We start from the raw sequence: 16737 nt of genomic DNA, 5'->3' as shown, positions 1-16737 counted from the left end.
GTGATACATGTTTGTATTTGAGGACCTTTTCTACTTATCTCATAGCTGCCCTACCCATTCCTAGCCTTCTTCTGATTTCTTGACTATTGTTTCCATTTTGGTTAAGGACTGTACCAAGGTATTGATAATCCTTGACAAGTTCAATGTCCTCATTGTCAATTTAAAGTTACATAAATCTTCTGTTGTCATTACTTTAGTCTTGACACTCAGCTGTAGTCCTGCTTTTGTGCTTTCCTCTTGAACTTTCATCAGCATTTGTTTCAAATCATTACTGGTTTCTGCTAGTAGTATGGTATCATCTGCATATCTTAAATTACTGATATTTCTCCCTCCAATTTACACACCTCCTTCATCTTGGTCCAATCCCGCTTTCCGTTTATGTTCTGCGTATAGATTAAACAAATAGGGTGATAAAATACACCCGTCTCACATCCTTTCTGATGGGGAACCAATCGGTCTCTCCATATTCTGTCCGTCCCTATAGTAGCCTCTTGTCCAGAGTATAGATTGCGCATCAAGACAATCAGGACCACACACAATACATAAACAATTCTAAATGTCCCGCCAGATACGATTTCATTCCCCTCAAATACGTGGAGGCTGTTTTCAGTGATATCCCGATAAACTCTCCGTGTACTTTGACCAAGACGGTGTAAATGGTAGCCTCCGTAGCCGCCCAAAAGTTATAGGCTGCCCAAATTCCCGTTCACCGCACGTAATCGCAAGAGTTCTTCCCTGTCCTCATCCTCTTGACGAGAGTCTTGCGCACGAATTCCACCCCTCTAATTTAGCCCCATCCGTTCCCGTCAAGCCCTCGTAGTCCCACAACCACTTCAACCTCAACCCCTCCTCGCTGGCACTCCTCCCCCAGCCCGAGACAGACACCGCCCTCCACGTCTGCCGCCCCCTCGGCCTCCCCTCTCTCTCTCTCGACACCGCTCATTACTGTCCACCATACCCTTTTCTTCCTCTCTTCCCTCCCCCCCGCCACAGACTGCAGCGCGTCCGGGGCCGCCCCTTCTTTCTCCACTCGGTGACGACAAGCCCGCCCAAACTCTCCTTCCTCTCCTCCCTCCCCAGAGTGTGCAGCCGAGTTGAGGCTGAGCAGAACGGCCCCGCCCCCGGATCCCCGCCCCAGCGGCTGTTCAGAGCGCGTTGCGCCGGCACCCGGAGGGGGACGAAGGAAGCAGCCCTTGCTTGCTCGACGCTGATCTGCCCGCGCGGGGCCTCGACCCCCGCCCCACTCACTCACCCCCCGCCCCACTCACTCACCCCCCTCCCTCCCGGTTGCCAGCTCCGTGCCAAGCCGAGGCACCCAGGGCTCCGCTCCCGTTTGCTCGCTCTTAGAGTCTCTCCCCGGCCGGCACGAGCCCAGCGGCGCCATGGGCTGCACCGTGAGCGCCGAGGACAAAGCGGCGGCTGAGCGCTCCAAGATGATCGACAAGAACCTGCGGGAGGACGGCGAGAAAGCGGCGCGGGAGGTGAAGCTGCTTCTCCTGGGTGAGAGCCGCGCCGTCACATCTCCCCCTTCCGCTTTGCCCCAGGGATGCTCTTCCCCCTCCCCAAATACGCCGCCTTGCCTCTATGAGGCACCCTTTTACAGCTCGATCCTTTACTTGGAAGTAAGCCTCAGAGTTCAACGGGGCTTCCTCCTGAGGAAACAGGCGTAGGAGTGCCACTTTAGAGTAAGCACGAGCCCGCCCTGACCATCTACCCGTTCCGATCCCTATATCCGCTCTTTCCCCCAATTGCGCCCCCTGCCTTTTCACTTGTAGTTCAGGGACTTCCCAGGACCCCCTTCTCCAAGACGCCCGAATTTTGCTTGTGCGGCTGAACTCACTGCCTGCGTTGCCCCTTCTCCCTCCCTTCTTTCCTCTTGCCGCCGCCACACCCCTGTGTCTGCCCTAGCAACGTTTTAGCACAGCGCAGTGAAGAGCCCCGCTCCTTTCAATCCCAACCCTGAAACAACTTGTTCTGACCCTTGGCTTCTTATCATGGCAAATGGGGATAAGAAGCCCAGGAGGCTGGGTACCCTATCTCTTCGGTACCCCAACTTCTTTCTAAGCCAAGTAAGGTGGTTCTCTGCAACAGGCCGTTTTCTCACCCTCTCCAGCTAACCCCTTTGCCTCGCGAGAGAACTGCAACGGCTATGTCCTCCAACGAGCACTGCAATTCCAATAAACTGTGCTGACCCCCCCCTTCTTTATATCCTACTTGCTTTTCCAAATTCTCGTCCTCAGCTGCTTATTTCTTCATAATGGGTGACCCTTCTGAGTATCTCCTCCAAAAGTCCACATCCTGAAATGCCCCTGTATCCTCCCCAAGCCTTCACAGTTTTTGTCTTGAGACTGTTAATGGCGACCCCCATTTTCTACTTTCTGCCAGCAGTGATGATGTTAGGAAAGAATAATCCGAACTGCAAATAAGCAGAGAGCAGGCAATCCTCCCAGTAAGAAATGGAAGATAGTCTCTCTTCCTCTTTAATGGTGAATCTTTCTAGTCGCTCTGCTCTCTCCACCCTGCTCTGCAAAGAGTTAAAAATATATGACTGTTCCCCTTTAGTGGTTAAGATAGGTTGAACATTTCTCTATGCCGTTAGTTTCCTGCAGTGCATAGTGCTGTTTCTTTTATGAAACTTGGCTCTTTTACACTTTTTTTCTTTTTTTGGGAGTTCATCATTGCGCAAGCTTGGAGAAGTAAAGCCCAACCAGAAGTTGATGTATCATGCTCATTTCTTGCTTTTCGGTGATTCTTCATGTGAACCGTTTTGTGAAGAATATTTTCATATTTAGGTACTCTCTGATCAGTTTATTTTTATGCATGAACGTAGCTCTCAATTATTAAGTTAAGTTGGGTAACTGTGTATTTGGGGTTGTGCAGCCATCGCGGAAAAATGAAGGGAGCGAATGATTGGACTGATTTTGTCATGTGGACCAACAGCTTTTAACTGTCATTTTTTTCTACTGTGGTCTTTTGTGGAAGTCTGCTTATTTTGAAGGATGCAGGGGTATTGTGTATGATAGACTTACCAGAAGCTGTGTGGAGTTGACATGAACTGCTAGTTCTCCTACCAGCCTAAGCAATGCGTATACTGCTTCTACAATGCATTTCTCTTTGTTTTGTTCAGTGGTGTCTGCAGTTTTTAGTGATGTTACACTCCAGAATGAAAAGTTCTTTACACATGGTTGTTGTTGTTATGTGCCTTCAAGTCGATTACGACTTATGGCGACCCTATGAATCAGTGACCTCCAAGAGCATCTGTCATGAACCACCCTGTTCAGATCTTGTAAGTTCAGGTCTGTGGCTTCCTTTATGGAATCAATCCATCTCTTGTCTGGCCTTCCTCTTTTTCTATTCCCTGCTGTTTTCCCCAGCATTATTATCTTTTCTAGTGAATCATGTCTTCCCATGATGTGTCCAAAGTATGATAACCTCAGTTTCATCATTTTCGCTTCTAGGGACAGTTCTGGTTTAATTTGTTCTAACACCCAATTATTTGTCTTTTTCGCAGTCTATGGTATGTGCGAAGCTCTCCTCCGACACCACATTTCAAATGCGTTTATTTTTCTCTTATGCACCTTTTTCACCATCCAACTTTCACATCCATACATAGAGACTGGGAATACCATTGTCTGAATGATCCTGACTTTGGTGTTCAGTGATACATCTTTGCATTTGAGGACCTTTTATAGTTCTCTCACAGCTGCCCTACCCAGTCCTAGCCTTCTTCTCTTGACTATAGGGATTTTGAGTCTCTTAAAGAACTGTTAACTATTTTCCTTCTGTGAAATATTTCCAAAGAGAGTGATGTTCAAAGTAATCCTGTGGATGTTTACTCAGCACCAAGCTACAATCCTATACACACTTAGCTGGGACTATGCCCCATTGAACTCAATGGGCTTCTTTCTGAGTAGACATGTATTGAATTGCACTCTTACTCATTCAAATCTCATATTGTATTATATAGCACCCAGCAATGGGGATTATCTATGGGGGTGCTTAACCCAAGGGGAAATGAAGGAGAAGTTCTGTAGGCAACATAATTGAAGTTAACTAAAATGAAAGACATTTTATTTCAGGAGGATAAAATGAGGAACAGGCAAGAAAGTTATTGGGAAACAGAGAAAGGAAGACATCTCTTTATGTTTAGGTAAACACAATTCTGCAAGAATAAGATGAGTACATTCAGTATGTAGCAACATAGAGCTTGAAAATTAATACAGGCACCCCAATTTCATGCCCATCTATTTGGGAAAGTCCAATTTTAACAGAACTTGTTTCAAGGTAGGGCCATAGTCTACTTTAAATTATTTATGTTTACATTTATATCCCACCTTTTCTGCAAGGACCTCAAGGTGCCATACGTGGATTTCCCCTCTCCATTTTATCCTCACAACAACCCTGTGATATAGGTAAGGCTGAGAGACAAGGTCCCAAGGTCACAAATGAGCTTCATGGCTAAGTCAGGATTTGAATCTTAATCTTTCAGATCTTACACTACACTGGTTCCCAAGGTTATTCTTATCCCTTGAACTATTTAAAACTAAGCATTAGTGTCCAGGTTTTTGTATCCCTGCTGTTCAGAGTGCTTGACAGTCATCAGTACCTGGGAGTTGGGGAAGTTTTTATCTCCATTTTACAAATAGTGCTGAGGCCATTGGTTGATTATGATTTGCCCAGGATTGCAGCTGCACTTGGAAATGACTGTGCTTGTTCTTTTTCTGTGAAACAGGACATTCATTATGAGAGATGGTTGCTAATCTAGTATAAACTACTTCATTGTGCAAGTTGATGAACAAAATTGCTTCTGAATAGAACGACAAGTCCTGTGGTAGAGATCTAGATTTGGGATTTCTTAATGGTTTTCAGGCTTAAAGTTTATAATTAGGCTAATGTGGATAAACACCCAAAGTGTTGAATATGGAATATTATTGGCAGAATTTCTAGAATAGATTTGGGGTTTGGGTCTGTGAGCTGAGGACAATTCTGGTACTCTATTCTCTGTTTAGCCTTGCATTTTCCTTTAAAACAAAGAAGCAACATCTTGGTGTTCCATGTAATTGGTTTAAAAAGAAAAATATCCTTTTAACAGTGAATCAGCTGCATCTTAGGAGATTCAGGAAAACCAAATCTTATTTGTTGCTGTGTGTGTCATATACATATGACATGTAAATCTACAAGAAACATCTCTCTCAGGTGAATTCCGTGTAAGGCAGTGGTTTTTCACCTGCAAGGATTAATTTTTTTTGTCTTCGAAAGCTGTTTGTGTCACCTTATTTCGCCAGTTAGATGACAGGCGTGTGATCTGATACTTTGAACACTTGGGTTTGAGAGAACCTGTTCAATAAAATGTGTACAGTGCATTGCAAAAGTACTCAGACTCCTGACCAATGATCTCATATTACTGAATGACAAATGGTACTTTGTAATTTCATTCTGTATGATATTTTATTTTGAAACACTGAAACTCAAAATCAATTATTGTAAGGTGACATTGGTTTTATGTTGGGAAATGTTTGTAAGAAACATAAAAAACTGAAACATGTTGCTTGCATAAGTATTCAGCCCCTGTGCTGTGGAAGCTCCCAGGTTATGCAGATGAAAGAAATTACCCTATTGAGGACACAAATACCTTAACATCGGCCTTCACCTGTTAAAGTTGCTGTCATATTGTCAGGATAATAAAACCCCCACTGTTGAAGAATCATTGGTCAGGCTGTGGATCTGAAGGAAAATGAAGGCCAAAAAGCATTCTACAGGAGTGAGAGATAATGTAATACAAATGCATAGATTAGGAAAAGGGTACAAAATAATATCCAAATGTTTGGATATCCAAGTGAGCACAGTTGGATCAATAATCAGGAAGTGGAAGCTGCATCACACCACCCAGGCACTGCCAAAAGGCCATCCCTCAAAACTCAGCGCTCAAACAAGGAGACTTGTGAGAGGAGCCACAGAGAGGCCAACATCACTTTGAAGGAGCTGCAGTGTCTGGGAGTGGAGTAATGGTGCACCAGTCAACCATATCAAGAGCTTTGAATAACACTGGCCTTTATGGGAGGGTGCAAGAAAGGAGCTGTTACTCGAAAAGTACCATCTGAAAGCACGTCTGGAGTTTGCCAGAAAGCATGAGAGTGCCCCAGCTGCGATGTGGGAAAAGGTTTTGTGGTCAGATGAGACCAAGATGTGTGGTGCAAACCTAACACTGCCTATGCCTCAAAGACACACCATCCCTACAGTGAGGTATGGTGATGGCAGCATCATGCTGTGGGGATGCTTCTCATCAGCAGGGACAGGGCATCTTGTTAAAATTGAAGAAAGAATTGATGGAGCAAAATACTGCAAGAGAACCTGCTTCAGACCACTAAAAAACTGAAGCTTGGGAGGAAATTCACCTGTCAGCAGAATAATGATCCCAAGCACAAGGCCAAAGCAACACTGGAGTGGCTTAAGAACAAAAAGGTGAATGTTCTACAGTGGCCCAGTCAGTCCTGATCTCAATCCCATGGAGAATCTGTGGCACTCTTTGAAAATTTCAGTCCGCAAGCAATGTCCAACCAGCCTGAATGACCTGGAGTGAGTCTGCCAAGAAGAATGGGCCAAAATCCCTCTCAGGTTGTGTGCAAAGCTGGTACATACCTACCCCAAAAGGCTTAAAGCTGTTATTGCAGCGAAAGGTGGCTCTACCAAATGTTAATGTGTGTGGGTTGAGTACTTATGAAAGCAACATGTTTCAGTTTTTTATGTTTCTTACAAACATTTCCCAACATAAAACCAATGTTGCCTTACAATAATTGATTTTGAATTTCAGTGTTTCAAAATAAAATATACAGAACGAAATTACCACGTACCATTTGTAATTCAGTAATATGAGAGCATTGGTCAGGGGTCTGATTACTTTTGCAGGGCACTATATATGTGCACAGCATATTAACCTTGAGTATGGCAAGGTTTGTATAAAGTACTAACTGTGTAGAAAGGATAGAGATGAAATCTAAGGGGATTATGATTGCTGTTTTGGCTACTTCATTTCTTTATTTAAGTCCTATAATACTGGCCATTTCTGCTGTGGTATTAGTAACTGATACTGGGTTGTGCTCACTATGCTGATCTAAGATCCTGTTCAATGTCTTTTCAGTAAAGCATAACTGAAGAATAGCTGTGGATTCTTTCATAGAGTTTTCACAAAATCCAGTTGAAACAAAAGAAGTGTGATATCAAGAGCTTTGTGATACTATACATGTCTACTCAGAAGTAAGTCTCATTGAGTTCAGTGGAGCTTATCCTCAAGTAAGTGGGAACAGAGTTGCAATCTGAATGTTCAAGTTGAACTATTAGATTGAAGTACTATTGCAGTACTTTTTGAAAAGTGCATAGCACTTCAGAAAGGTTGATGGGCATTGTTCTGTCATTAGAAGAGGAAAATGGTGTTGAATCCCTGATTTATTAATAGCCCATTTTTATGCTAAAGCATAAGTGGATAATTGTTGGGATTAATGTGAAATGGTTGTGGTTGGGGAGGCGGGGGGGGGGGAGGGTGTACTTTACAGAGAACAGTGGCAAATGATTCAGTCATGCAAGACACCTTGCTGCCTAGATACTAATTGCATACTTAATGTTAAAAAAAACCCCTAGCATTGCTTGTTAATTTCAAGTCATTACAAAACAATGTTAAGTAAAAGTTTTAAATAGACTTTTGAAACAACAACATGGAAACCACTAAAGCCTGTGTAATGACAGGAGTAGCATTCCATTAATGGATTTATCAGAAAATCCTTATGAGGCTCTATTTATTTATTTATTGACAATGATAGCTCTTATATTAAAATATTTTAAAGCATCTCACAAACAGCATAAAACCATACAGTAAAAGCACTAGTGAATACCATAAAACAGTGTAATTGTCTACAGTGTAATTCACCAACCTGGTATCCTCCTGATGTTTTGGTCTACAACTTCCAGCACCTGTGACTATTGGCCATGCTGGCTGGAGGTGATGGGAGCTGTAGTCCAGGAGAGCTGGAGGGGAAGCCTGTAAAGATTTCCAGCAGTACAGCACGCATTAAAGAGCCAGGCCTTAAGAATCCTCCTGTAGCTCATTAAAGTGGGAGTTTGGTGGGCTTCTTTAAGAAACAGGTTCTAAAAGAAGGGAGGCATGTTGGTAAGGTAGCATCCTATGATCAAATACAGACATAATAGAATGCTTGTTTTGGGTATGCTTGTAAAACCAGAAGTACCTTCTGGTTATTTTTTAAAACGAATTGGGGGGGGAGGTGGAATAGCTTTGGTGGAAGTGTAACGCAGCCGAAAGCTCTGCTCACGCCGGAGTTCAATTCCAACGGAAGGAGGAAGTCGAATCTCCGGTAAAAGGGGTTGAGGTCCACTCAGCCTTCCATCCATCCGTGGTCGGTAAAATGAGTACCCGGCATATGCTGGGGGGTAAAGAAAGGCCAGGGAAGGAACTGGCAATCCCACCCCATATATACGGTCTGCCTAGTAAACATTGCAAAACGTCACCCTAAGAGTGGAAACAACTCGCACTACACTTTACCTTTACTTTAAATGTCAGCCTTCAAACACAGAGAGACTGACTTTTCTTGGGTGAGAGCAGTTTTGCTACTTTTTACAAAGCAATCTTACTAACAATGAGAATAGTCTGTCTCTACTAGAAACTTTCCAATGTTCACATTATGATATATTTTATAATATTTTATAACTCTGATAAAAGGAACATAAACTTTGGGTGCCTGTGCAGAGGGCAGTAGTACAGTAATACTTCAGTTAACTAAGTGCATGCATTCCTGGACATTACTTCTTTAACAGAAACTTTGGTACCAGAGGTAGGAATAACATGGAAAGAATAGAGATAGGTTCCTACACCTCAAAAAATAAGAGCAGTTCGACGTATTTCAGCAAACTTTGTATTCAAAACTAACAACATGCATGTCTGAAATGAAACAACCAAGTCAGGTAGGCCTTGCACAGAACCCACTTGAAGGTTTCTTCCAAAATGCATCCAGGAATGCCTGCCTTGCCTTTGTTCTTTTATTATGTAGACCAGTGGTTCTCAACCTTTTTTGGTTTGCGGTGCACTGTAAAACATATAAATTTTTTCTGGCGCACTTCATGTACAAAATTAAAAATATATTAATATATTTTAAACTATGAATAAAAATAAACTATAGAAAACTATTACTTACCCTATACAAATGGGTTTCTTCTCATTTTTAAAATATACTTTCATAATATTTGAGGCACGCCTAGCCACCTCTTAGGGCGCACCAGTGTGCCTGGGTGTACCGTTTGAGAATCACTGATGTAGACTCTTGCTAGAGCAATCTAAAGCTTTGAGCACAGTTCTCCTCTCCAAACACTTGAGCAGGCAGGCAAGGGGCAGGCTTCACCACCACCCTGTGCTTGGTCTCTCCCCCCCTCTCCCCCCCACTTTCATCTTCCATTCTCCCCTACACTCGAGCAGACACATCTTCAGTAAACAATGCTTTCAGAACACCCAGAGCTCTGTCTACTGCAGAGGCGCCTGTGTCACCTGGCAAGGAGTGCCATTTCAGTCATGTGTGAGACAGATGCCTGCAGCCGTCGCAATCCAGTAGACAAGGACCCACATTCTGACTGTGTCGGAGTGTGCACCCCCCCAAAAAAAGACTTTGTTAAAAGGAACTTCTTTCCTGGAGGATTTGTTAACTGAGGTATTACTGCAGCATGCTGACCACAAATGTTTATTTTTATGAATATACTTCTCTGCTTTGAGGAATGTAACTGCCATGTTCAGGAGCTTGACTATCTATTCAGGTTTAGTTCCTTATTATTGTGCTGGAAACTTTTTTTGTAGCATAGCTTCAGAGGTTCATAGCTTCTCATGCCTGTTCAACAATCTCTTAAAAGACTCTTATTGTCTTGATTTTTGCTATTCTCCAACAGACATGGAGGAGCTCTTGAGTTGCCATGTAACCAATTGATGCTTGCCTCACATTTTAAACCTGCCATTTCAGGACAGTTTCTGCTCATCTGAAATGTTACATTCCATTTTTCCTCTGCATTATGCAAAATTCTGGCAAGGTTATGAAGTACATGTTCGTTATTAAACACAGCTGAAGTTTATTAGAGTTATAATAGCTAATTCAAGCAAGGCTATATGTTAATATCAAAAAACTGTTGCAGCTTATAAATCAAGCATTGTCTATTTAAATATCTCCCCCCCCAAAACAAACAAACAAACAAAAACACTCTGTGGGAATATTGAAAATACTCATCAGTTTAAAAACAACAACAGACATTGTACAGTGGATGGCTTGGGCGGTGAAAAAAAGAAGATTTCTAAATGATTCTGTATTGGTGTGAAACTTTCCAGCTCTGTTTTGATAGCCTTTAGATGATGTGTTGTACTGCTGAAGGGTATAATCATTAAACCACATCAAGTAGCCACCTGACTTTAGAGCAGTGACTTTGGGGGAAAAGGGGGTTGAGAATTGTGACTGTAGCCTATAAGCTAAAAATAAGCTCTGCCGAGGTTTTCTGAAAACCAGATTAGAAATTCCTCTCTTCTCTTTTCCCTCCCCTATTTTTAATGTAAGAAAAGTTATGAGTGGTGTGGGCACTGAAGCCTGTGGAAGATTTTTGCTAACTGCATAGATTTGTGTATTTTGTCTTGATTTTTTCTTTCCTAACTTGCAGCTTTCCCCTTTGGGGCTGTTGCTTTTGTGACTGAGCTCTTTTAATTTGGATTTCCTCTTGGAAGTGAGTTAACAGCTTTTTTTGGAATAATTGGCTTAGCAATTTCTGATGTACTTGGATGCTTCTTTCTCTGAGGACCAAATATTTTTTTATCATTGAAAAGAGAAAGTTGAATACCACTTAGCAGCCAAAACGTTTTTTAAAAAATAAAAACCTGCTGAGGAGTTGAGATGTGGAAGGCAAATGCACTTGTTTACTTAAGTTTTGCTTTCTGGATTCATGGAAATCATTTCTCAGGCAATTAAAAAATTGTAGTTGATTATTTCAGCCAAACTAATTTCTGGGATTGGTAACTGAAGTAGTCTTGTGATGGTATATTTGGCAACTTGTCAAATTCATATGTTCTTGTGCAATGCAAAATAGCTCTCCTGATTTCTTTTTTCTTTTTTCATCTCTCTGCATGGATATCTTTATTTCCTGACAATTGTATCCCCAAAGATACAAATATTATTGAAATGGGCTTGAAGTACAGAAGTAGTGAACAAAACTAGCACTGGAATTATAAGTACACTCAAAAACATACAGAAATGCTACGTTCACATGTACTGCTAAACCACAGTTTAGTGTTGCAAGGATGAGCCACAGCAGACTTCAGGCACATGTGTTTTGTCTCCCCTCTTCTCCTTTGTCATGATTGTGAGATTGGAAGCTTCCATTTTCATTAGCTGTAGTTTAGCGTTACATCTGAGTCCTTAACTGTGGTTAGTCTTAGCTGTCTTTTGAAACAAGCCAGCTTCATAATCTATGGTTTCAGGTTGGTGTTTTCCTCTAGTTAAGAGTAACCATAGGCTGTCCTGGTTCATTTAATCTAGAACAGAAACAAAAGATTTCAAACTTCTCATGACTGCAACCGATGGGGTGGACGGGACATTTGAGTTTAGTGTGATGTGCACATGCAGCCACATACTTGCATGCGTTTCATATGAATAGGTGTTTCCAGTCACTGTAGTGTTGGTGTTTCTAAAACATAGAACCATTGCTTATCTTTGGATAAGTTTTTTTGAGAAGATCTTTAATAATTGTGTGTCTATAATTTCATACATTTGAGGCAGCATCGACAACATCAAATTCAGCAATATATTAATAGTTTTTCTCTAAAGGAATCTTGCTTGTATTTATGCATTTTCCTATTTATACAAACTTTATTAAAAGCTAGGTCTGTAATATTTAATTGATCAAGTAAAGGTTTTTGATTGATTAAAAAGGTGTCCTGATTAATTGGACAGTGACTTTAAAATGTTTAATTGGACAGTGACTTTAAAAAATAATTTATTTTTAATAAAGGTCATTAACAAAAACCGCAGGTGGTTAAGTGCTATTTTTCTCCACTGAGTTTAGAGAAGAGGAATACATCTTCTAAGGTGATTCCTACTTCATTACCTAAAACCGAAGAGAGTATGCATTTTCATTAGAATTGTAGTTTTTCCATTATGCAGATTTAATCGACTAAAACTCCTGTGACTAATTTTTAAGCTTCAACAAGAATGATCACACCAAGACGGTGAATAGTTATACAAAGATTAATGAGACAAAGTTATTTTATTGCATAATTTTCCAAATATACATAATTCCTAGATGTCATTAAAATAAGGTTTTAGTAAGCACCTACGTGTAATGCTCATAAAGATCCAATTTTTTCTTTTAGGCTGCAACCCTGTACACTTCCTTGGGAGTAGGTCCCATTGCACTTTATTCTGAATAGATATGCATAGGATTGTAAATGGCGAGTGCATTCTTAGACACTGTACATTGCTTATCTACTATCTCAGATCTATTGTGAATAATGGAGCCTACAGTTATCTGATTGTCATTCTCCATGCCACCTCCCCAAATTCTACAACTTGCAGTTTAATTGTTTAATTCATTACTAAAAAGGCTTTCCTGTCAACCATGATGCTCTGTCTAAGCAATATTTTCCCCTCCCCACACTCCTTTTGAAGAACTTAGAACTTTTTAGAATAGTGTTTTAAAAGCTAACTGCTTTGGAAAAAATGCTTCCTAATGTGAAAATGATGAAACTGAGGTTATCATACTTTGGACACATAATGAGAAGACATGATTCACTAGAAAAGACCATAATGCTGGGAAAAACAGAAGGGAGTAGAAAAAGAGGAAGGCCAAAGAAGAGATGGATTGATTCCATAAAGGAAGCCACAGACCTGAACTTACAAGATCTGAACAGGGTGGTTCATGACAGATGCTCTTGGAGGTCACTGATTCATAGGGTCGCCATAAGTCGTAGTCAACTTGGAGGCACATAACAACAACAATGTGAAGCAAATGCAAGTTGATTGCAGCATTGCTATTTTGAGCCTCCGTTTTTTTGCTTTTTTGCTTGAGGAATATCATTGGTCATGATTATGTTAGGTGGGAGTGTGTTTAGACTTGGGGGCAGGGTGTAGCATGCTCTGTCTTCAGGTCTTTGGGTTATAGTTAGTTTGCGAATTCTGGTTTCTTTTAATCAATACATTCAGCAGAGCTACAAGTTGTTGCTAAACTCCACTTATTCTGAAACAGGCACCTAGTCTATTTCTGCAGACAACTCCTCTTTTCCTTTTTTGTAAGCTGCTTGATACAGCAATAATTCAGCTCATGAGCCCCCAGTCTCAATAACATTCTGTTCTATTTTGGAGCTTTGCATAAATACTGGATAACGGAGAAACTGGATGAAAAATTCTAAAGGTTTTTCATTTATTTCCTGTGTTTTGACTGGTGGCATTGAGTAGTATTGTGTGTCCTTGTTTGCTTTAAAATCTTCTGGTTGAGGCTGTTGGTTCCTTTTCAGGTGACTTCTTGCTGCTGTTATGGTTATGTGATGCTCCTCTTCCCTCCTGGGATTAGTTGCGTTGCTGCCCGTCTTTGCAAAAACACATTTTCCAAGCTTTGGAAAATGCAAGGACAACACAGGTTTTCTCCATGGTGTTGGAGGAGGGTTCAGTTTATATTTTGGCCCTATGGGCCAAGCATTAATAAACTGGCAAACTAATACAAAGCTGGTTCTAAGGCCAGTATGCAAAGCAGGCGAGGAATTTACTCCCACTGCATTCAATGAGGAGATTCTAAGGAAGGGAGAGATAAGTGATGGAATGCTGTTCTGTCTTAGAATCCTGTTGTTGTTGTATTTCCCAAAATCTGATATCTGGGAACATGACAAACCACTTGACCTGTGCTTTTGGTGTGCTGAGTCCAGACGTTACGTCTGTTAAATCAAATTAGGCTTCAAAGTGAGACTTTAGAAAACCAAAGTGTTTATATAACCTTAAACCATTAAAAATGTTCCCATAAAAACATGAAAAGTTTCTTTTGAAATTGCAGTTGGTCTTGCTGTTCTACATTTGGATGTGGAAAAATAGGAAGGAAAAAATATAGCAAATGCTGCTATGTAAGTGAACTTTTAAGATATCAATTTTCTAGGATTTCAGAAACAAAGTTAAAGAGGAAAATGACCTGTTTCTCTCTGTGACTACTCTGCTTTTCTTTGCATCCATGCTGTCAATGCGTATTTGAGGCTGCTTCCTGCCAGCAGCTTCTTCCAACAGCTAAAGCACCAGCAGAGGAAATGGAACAGGAAGTATTTCAAAGGAGGACTTCTTGCTTGAGGTTTGTCTCTGTGACAGGCACTGACAATTATTGAGCTACTTTTGCTGCTCCTCTGTCTCGACCAGTAGTAATCAAAATGGCATAATCCTTACTGATATCAGTGTTGGGCATGTTGATTCAGAGCTGCTGTCACAAACTGCTCTGTTGAAAGCATCTTAAGAGCAAAGACTACCTTATGATCTTGGTTCTATTAAACTTTTATAAAGCATTAAGCAAAGAACTAAACATGGTGGCTTCTGGGGCAAAAATTTCCTGTTGACCTTCAGATAGCCTAGAATTTTTAGCAGACCCCCTATTCCGTTTACAGCGCTGCAATTCTCAAAGTCATTTAACAATTCATCCCTCTGCCCAGGGAACTCTGGGAATTGGATCTCTGTGAGGGGAATTGAGGTCTCCTAGGGGTCTCCCAACAACTCTCAGCACCCTTAACAAATGACAGCTCCCAGGTTTCTTTAGGGGAAGCCATGACTGTTTAAAGTGGTATGATACTGCTATAAATGTATAGTGCAGATGGAGCCGGGCTTGAATTTTGGGAAGGATGAAAAACTGAAAAAGGAGGAGCCATCTGTACTGCCAATGTGTCAAATTATATCCCATTCCAAGAGGAGTTTCTTGAGAACTTCTGTTGTTTGGATTACCCTGTGCACCACTGTTCTTGGTGTGTGTGAGTGAGAGAGAGATCTAAAGTCCTATTCAGGTATCGATTCTTGCATGTAAATATACACATGAGAGGGAGCAAGGGCACAAGTCCTGCCCTCTCCAGTGCATCACCATTATCCAGTTTAGAGCCCTCCATGAATTCAAGGGCAAGAGTCTGAAGCAAGGGCATCTACCCATGGAGGCTCCCCATGCAATTTTAGAACGCCTGCACAATCAGGATTTTAAACTACACAGGAAGCCTTCGTGAGCAGAAGAGGCATCCTGTTTCAGACTCGTGGAGGGCTCCAAATTGGATTAAGGTGAAGCAGTTGAGGGGACAGGGCTAGGTAGCCTGCTCTTGCTTTCAACAACAAATTTAGAGGGCTCATATTAGCCGAGTAGAATTCTACTCTGGGCCACGCATTTTGGGGGTCTTCATTAATATCACTAGAATGAGTCTATCACTGATGCCTCTTCCTTACTACTGTTGTTTTTAAATGCTTTTATTGATCGCTTTAATATTTCTTGTAAACAGTTTAGAGCAGAGTTCTTCAATCTTGGGTCCCCAGATGTTGATGGACTGCAGCTCCCATCATCCCTGACAATTGGCCATGCTGTCTGGGGATGAGTCTTAGAGGTTTTGTTACAATCAAGTGATAGACAAATGTTGTTAAATAAATAAATATTGGTAGTAGGTATGCTTTTATTAATGGAAGGTTTTCCCATATGGCCCTCTGTGAACTGTCTGAAGCAACTGCAGTGATAGGAGTTAATATAATTCATATTATAACAATGTCAATGACTATTCTTCAGGAATTGTGTATGTGAGGCCTTGCAGGAATTCTGTGGAGGCACTGACCCTGCCTTCTGGGAACTGTCAAGAGTTTTATCTAAGGAATTGCATTTAATATTAAACTGTCAAATATAATTGCATTCTAAATATGTTGAAAGCAGTTGCTTGAATTCAAATTCCCTACCCTCTTCCCGAATGTTAAATAACACACTTTGAAGTCTTGAATGCATCCCCCTTCAGCACCTACTAATATTGAATGAGATTTTTCTAAATTGCTGGGATCTTGTAATGCAGTGTGATGACCATAACTCTCTTTTTGGTATCTATCTCCCCCTGGATCCCCACCCCAGATTTTCCTTTCCTCCCTACAAAGTGAGAGATTTTATTAGAGGAGCAGTCTCTCACTCTTTGTTCTAGGTGTCTGAAAGAGACCTTGGGCACCTCCAGATGTCCTTTTTATTGAATATTCGCAGTGATTTGGGCTCATGATGTTATCAGGGCAGCTATATCTGATAAGGCTTTCAGTACCATTTGGAGCTGCAAAGGTTTGAGGTGGACATACTGCTTCATTTGCAGTGTCTCAGTTTTCTGCTAAAATCTTGTATCTTTGCCTACCACAATTGTTCTGGATTTTTTGTCCCCCTTTTGTTGAGCTGTAGCCCAAGAGTATCGCTCCACACATCAATAATGCAATAACATTGGGGAAGTATTGCAGAATAACTGGGCTTCTGCTGGGAGGAAGGGCGGGATATAAATCAAATAATAAACAAACAAATAAATAAATGACAGCTAACAAAATAGAATGGTGTGTGGATGGTCCAGTATAAATCCATTATTACTGCACTATTATTGCTTCAATGATATGTTGCAGAATACATCCACAAAACAACAACAACAAAAAAGCCACCAGTCTGTAGGGGCCCTTCTTTGCTTCTCTGAAACACATTTATGGA

General features: G+C 41.3%; 1 protein-coding gene across 2 annotated transcripts in view; it reads left to right on the top strand.

Moving 5' to 3' along the window:
• Nucleotides 1-840: 840 nt before the first annotated feature.
• The window catches only part of GNAI2 (G protein subunit alpha i2), a 157462-nt gene continuing 141565 nt past the window's right edge, over nt 841-16737 (top strand). Inside the window, exon 1 of one of the 2 annotated variants that reach the window (XM_061617804.1) lies at nt 841-1500. In XM_061617804.1, the coding sequence (XP_061473788.1) occupies nt 1383-1500 (118 nt within the window). In that variant the 5' untranslated portion in view covers nt 841-1382. Of the gene's footprint in view, nt 1501-2772; nt 2793-16737 lie in introns of those variants that run through there. The other variant, XM_061617805.1, reaches the window with a different exon arrangement.

The sequence above is a fragment of the Rhineura floridana genome, chromosome 3 (assembly GCF_030035675.1).
Source record: "Rhineura floridana isolate rRhiFlo1 chromosome 3, rRhiFlo1.hap2, whole genome shotgun sequence".
In the NCBI taxonomy this organism is placed as follows: Eukaryota; Metazoa; Chordata; class Lepidosauria; order Squamata; family Rhineuridae; genus Rhineura; species Rhineura floridana.
The sequence above is the reverse complement of the archived record's forward strand: the minus strand, read 5'-3'. Positions and strand labels throughout refer to the sequence as shown.